Source organism: Clarias gariepinus, chromosome 27 (assembly GCF_024256425.1).
Source record: "Clarias gariepinus isolate MV-2021 ecotype Netherlands chromosome 27, CGAR_prim_01v2, whole genome shotgun sequence".
Lineage (NCBI taxonomy): Eukaryota > Metazoa > Chordata > Actinopteri > Siluriformes > Clariidae > Clarias > Clarias gariepinus.
Window position 1 is genome coordinate 14,488,945 of NC_071126.1, and position 6,000 is coordinate 14,494,944.

Consider the following 6,000-nt stretch of genomic DNA (forward strand, 5'->3'; position numbering starts at 1 on the left):
GCCATCAGACCGGAGCATCCTCTTATAACGAGGAGCTCTCAGGTACATCTGCGTGCCTCTCTCTCTCTCTCTCTCTCTCTCCCTCTTTCTGTCTCTGTCTCTCTCCTCCCCACCCACTCACCGATCCGCAGGGATCTGGTGCTCCGTCTGATTGGCTGGGAGGGGGACGTCGCTTTCATCGTTTCGGCTTAAAAACAGTGCAGCTATGCGTGTGTGATGAAAAAGAAGCAGCTCGCGGAAGTGAAGGCGGAGGGAGGGGTACACCGCTCAGTGGAGCACGGAAACGCCTAAAACAAAACACACCCCGCTCGCTCGCGCTGACACTGAAGTTCATCTGAAAGTGCCTTGCCTTTTGCTCGCGAAGATGCCCAGAGGATTTCTAGTCAAGAGAAACAGGAAAGCGACGCCCGTGTCGTACCGGATACGCGCGGAGCACGAGGAGGACCAGGAGCCCGCGCAGATGATGATGATGGTGATGATGCACAGACCACCGAGCGATGCGCGTCACTCAGCTCCCGAGTCCATAGCGTTAGCCGCATCAGCACCGCAGCGCGCGGACAGTCTGAGCCACGCGCCCAAACCGCTGGTGCGCTTCGGGAACCCGGAGACGATATGCCAGTCTGTGTACAGCCCCACGCGCCCGGTCAGCCGCGAGCACGAGCGCGTGTCCCTCGAGCGCCGTTTCGACCTCGGCTCCCCGGTCTCGGCGGAGTCTTTCCCGACGCTCAGCGGCTCCGAAGCGCAGCAGCAGCAGCAGCTCGCGTGCGCTCCTGTGGACCTAAAGATCGGCACGAGCGACAGCAACCGCATCGCGAGCAAGCGAGCAGCGCCCGAGCCCGAGCGCAAGAGCAAACCGGCGCCGAAAAAAACCAAAGCGATCAGGAAGCTGCAGTTCGAGGACGAGGTCACGACCTCACCGGTGCTCGGGCTAAGGATCAAAGAGGGTCCGGTCGAGCAGAAGCCGAGCGCGCGCTCTGGCATGGACAAGCCGCTGGGTGAGTTCGTGTGCCGTCTATGCGGGGAGGCGTACGCGGACCCGTTCGCCCTGGCGCAGCACAGGTGCTCGCGCATCGTGCGCGTCGAGTACAGGTGTCCCGAGTGCGACAAGGCGTTCAGCTGCCCCGCCAACCTCGCCTCGCACCGGCGCTGGCACAAACCCAAGCAAATAACCGCGACGGGTAACGACGGCGCCGACAAGAAGCCCAGCGACGCGAACAAGGAGGCGCAAAGCGAGCTCGAGCGCGAACGCGACACGCCAAGCCCAGGAGCCTCGGAGTCGGGATCCGGCTCGGACTCGGACGGCGTGTACGAGTGCCAGCGCTGCGCGAGGAAGTTCAAACGCCAGGCGTATCTCAAGAAGCACGTCCTGACACACCACGCTCCTCTGAGCGCGGCGTCACAAGAAGCCGACCCCAAACGCCTGGACCATGCGCAGGCGGTACCGGCGCAGGCGCCGCTGGACTTGAGTGCGTGCCCCGTGTGCGGGGAGACTTTCCCAAGTCGCGTGGCGCAGGAGAGGCACGTCCGCGTGCAGCACGCGTCTCACGTGTACCCGTGCAAGCACTGCCCGGCGGCTTTCTACAGCTCCCCAGCGCTCACACGCCACATCAACAAGTGCCACCCGTCAGAAAACCGGCAGGTGATTCTGCTGCAGGTGCCCGTGAGACCCGCCTGCTGAACAGCCTCGCGTGCCTTTAAACATTAAAGGGAAACAAAATAACGAACTCGGCAGCGCGTGCAGAGGAGAACGACGCAGCTATAAAGCCTGGCGCGTGAAATCTGCACGATAGTAGTTTATCAGAATGACGTGCACAGCGAAACTATTAGGGGTTTAGTTAACACAGACTGAAGTACAGTACGGAATTAACGCACGCACACACACACACGCACACACCCGAAGACCTTATTTAACACGCTGTTAGAAAGAAAGTTACAAGGCTAGAGTGTGACAGACACTACAGTGTTAGTCAACACAACATTGTCTCAGTTCACTAAGACTTAATAAAGCACTGCAGGTGGTTAGGGCCTCGTAGAAGACTGAGACCCCAATCATGCTATAGGTATTATTTACCTTAACTCAGCTAACTTATTTATTTATTTATCTATGTATGTGTGTATTAATTAATTTATTTATTTAACTTAACTTGCATTTTTCACCTAGCAGAATTAGCTTTTTTTTTGATACTAAGCAATAAATCGACACTGTTGAACCAACAAAAACATAACTGTGAGTGCAGTACGAACTGTACAACTAAAATCTAATTCAAACATGATAATAAAACAGATAAATCATAATCTTTTTTTAAATTAAAGAACAGCCAAAAGATGCTTTAATATCAAGGGTTTGTTTTTAGTGTCACTAAGCAATTCATATCAAAAAGCCCTCAATCAACTACAAAGGTTATATTGTTGTAACCTTAAGATCTGGACTATAGTAAGCACATCTGTTTGCATAATGCATGCTTTTATGTTATGCAGATGCAAAAAAATAAAAATAAATAATAGATTATACATTCCTCATTTGAAATTCCTTAACATACAGGGGTCAGGCATAGAGGTAACCACAGGAGCTAAAATCCCACCTGACATTCCTCCAGAACCGTCACTGGTTAGTGTTGATTCAACGTAATGGTTTTCGCTGTGCACTCATCGACTGTTAAATTATTTTTCTAGAATCTCTGCACAAGTTCTGTCCTGTGTTAGCTCATCTAGACCTAAGAAACTGATAATCTTGGCTGTGCCGTTACTGAAAATGCCTTCAAATTCACAGGAATGGAAATCTACCTATATGACTTTAGCTTTAATCTAGCTTGTGGATCTGTGGACTTTGGACTTTAGCTTTTGTTCTCAGACCTTAATAACAATAATAACAATAAAGATGATGATGACGATGATAAAGGGTTTTAGCCTTCTAGTGTAGCCAGAAATGCCTTAAAATAGGTCACACACACATTCTGCTGTATAACTGCCTTAATTGTGTAAATGTGGGGTGACTGAATGTCTTATTTATCCTTTAAATGGTACGCTTCTTATTTTTATATTGTTCCAATGTGTGTATACATTCACATTGGCTTTATTTATCTATGTATTTATTTATTGCAAATGTTTTATTTAAATTATTTCAATGTCCAAGTTAGGCTAGGAAATTTGAAATGGCCAAATGTTTAATTTAAATGTCAATCAGTGCAACAATAAGAAGGCAAAATAAAAAAAATAAACAAAAATAATAATTAAAAAAAAGTAGTCTAGGGGTCACAAGACCATTTACCCATCATTGTTAGGTAGCCTTACAATAATTAGCCTATTCCCTATGGGCCGATTAGTTTTGGAAAATCATTCCGTCAGTGCTTGTGTGTTTCTGCAGTATTGCTATGTGTCCAAATGATGATAATGACAATAAAACAATCAAAAAACAAAACAAAAAAGGAATTCTCTCGAGTTGTATTATAGCTAGTGTCTGTGTGTCAAATGGGAATTAAAGTTGCAAAAAGGGTTTGGTTTTAAAGAAGAACCCACTTGGATTCTCTGAAAAACATTTTTTCCTTTTGTTTGTGTCACAAACGGTTAATCATTTACTTAATTATAATGATAATAATACAAATTATGTATGATGGAAAATTCTCATCTTATATTGCACTGATGCTGGATTCTGAAACAATTGACTCATTTTCTATAAAAATCAGCTCCGACATGGTGCAGTATCAAATGAAAATCACAGATTTACTATATATCAATGCGCTTATTTTAATGTTAGCATTTCTACAAAAATAATTGATGTGTTGTAATTTAGCAAAGCATATTATAATTCATATGGTCTAGTGTTCTGGAAGGAGAAGTTTTTTTAAGAGCCTCCAATGTGCAATGTCTGTATGCTGTATTGTCCGCCATGGAAAAGTCTTTTGGTTAGATGTAAAAAAGTGTAATAGTTTGCAAATTCCTGCGGTACAAATGGAATACCATGCTTTGGCATGTGCTGTTGTTGGAAAAGGATCAACTTTTAGATTGGGTGAAATTTAGCACCATCACAACTGCTTCAGCAGTTCTTTTTCTCTTTTTTTTCTTTTTCTGACCTTTAAAAAATTGAGAGTGCTCCAAAATGAGGAAAAACGCTAATTTTAGATTTTAGTGCTGTAGATGAGATTTTATACAACACCGTTCAACATGACCTTAAATTATTCTTAAGGGGGAAAAGCCGCATGGAATGTAATAAACTGTGAATGTTGGATTTAATGGTATTAATGTTTAACTACTTTTTTTTTTTTTTACTACATACACTGAATATGGCTTACTACCAGTAACCAAGCTAACAACTAGGTAGGTTGGCAAAAAAAAAAAAAAAAACCTTTAACATCTTCTTTGATGTGACTAGCCATGACTAAAATGCTAATTCCCTTTTAAATCGAATCGAACAATGTTCCATTCCGATTTTGTCACAAGGACAGAATGGGAACACTTAAAGAAAGAAATGAGTAAAATGTCTACAAACAGGCTTGTGACATCTATTTGGTTTTATTCAATATACAGTATATTTACTTGGTGAGAATTTCTTTTACTTTTTTTTTTTTACCTAATTTTAGACCATTGTCTGAGTTTTTGAAGCAGCTGATGTCATTGAAAAGCTAAGGGCATTGAATTTCATTTTCTTAAAAGTGTATTTACAAACCACGCCTTGCCTTTAACTCAATCATCTCGAAAGTGATCTTGTGTGCGTGCATGCAGGTTCACATGGCTGTGAGGTGTTAGCAAAAGCTCTCTACGAGTCACACACCTGGGTAGCACCTGCTTCACCCTGGCAACCAACTCCCATGATAGAGGGGCAACAGGAGCTGCACAACAAGACAGCAACATCCCGGTGTTCAAGCAGCTCGAAAGCCTCCAGATCTCCTAGAAAAACACACAAAAAAGGGAGAGACAGTCTCGAGAGGAGAGTGAGAAAATGTTTTAATTGTTACCACCAACAAAACCTTACCTTCATTTAATTTATTTCATTTTATTATTTTTTTTAACCTTGTTCTTGACTCATTTTGTATGGGTAGAGTTATGGGCGGGGTTTACTGTCAAACCTTTTTTTATTATTACTTTACTCGTATGAAATTCACATCAACTGCATTTTTTATGAGATCAAGTTGCTCAGACACACACTGAGATAGAGAGAGAGAGAGAGAAATCACACAGATCAAAGCTTTTTGAATTATAAGGGCACTCTGACATTAAACATCATTAGCTGTTGAAAATTTAATGCATTTTACAGGGTATTCCCTGGCTTATTTTAGAGCTTTAGGGAGGGGTCAGTGTTTCTTGGCAGGAGTGGATGCAGGTTAAGGATGGTAAACAGAATTATAGTGACATAAATTACATGAAATGATAATTTAACAAAGTACTGTGAAATAATAATTATACTGTATATATCAAAGCAAACTTGAACTTGTGATGAAATCTCTTGTGAATGAAAGCGTAAAAAAATTAACATTTGGAGAAGAAGAACAGTACAGTGATGAGACTCTTAGCCGCAGTAAAACATTCAAATGGTGCAAACCTTTTAAAAAAGGCAGCATTTCTGTGAATGACGATCAGAGCCCACTGCAGTGAACATTCAGAGAGTAAAAGCTTAAGCCTTTAACTTTTAGAAACCCCCGAAAAATATCAATAAATACATATGATTTTTAGTTGATTAACCACACACTGTTTAAAATCTTCTTATTGTTCATTTAGTTATCTATATTTTATCTATATAAGCCTCGGAGAACGAACAGTTACTATACTGTAGACATAATAATTTATACAAGTAGTGGGAGTAGTACTAAGAATGTCTACTTAAGTGAGAAATTATATAGTGTGTCGAAAGTTTGGTCAGATAATGTGGTGGAAAAAAAACCTATTAGTATGATAAGTATTAGTAAAAAAAAAATGTTACTTATAAATAAAGTTTTTTTTTTTTAAATATCACATAAATGTCATGTCTTCATGTAAAAAGCAAAACATAAAAAACTTTTACAACAT

At 42.1% G+C, this 6,000-nt stretch overlaps 1 protein-coding gene across 1 annotated transcript; it reads left to right on the plus strand.

Annotated features, from left to right (window-relative positions):
• The first annotated feature begins 165 nt into the window (after positions 1 to 165).
• On the plus strand, positions 166 to 3,419 carry insm1a (insulinoma-associated 1a). The gene has a single exon (XM_053489439.1). The coding sequence runs from the start codon at positions 365 to 367 to the stop codon at positions 1,676 to 1,678; it is 1,314 nt and encodes a 437-aa protein (XP_053345414.1). The 5' UTR covers positions 166 to 364; the 3' UTR covers positions 1,679 to 3,419.
• Positions 3,420 to 6,000: the final 2,581 nt, after the last annotated feature.

Coding starts and splice junctions, on each gene's coding strand:
- insm1a (XM_053489439.1), top strand. CDS start 365: ATGCCCAGAGGATTTCTAGTCAAGAGAAACAGGAAAGCGACGCCCGTG.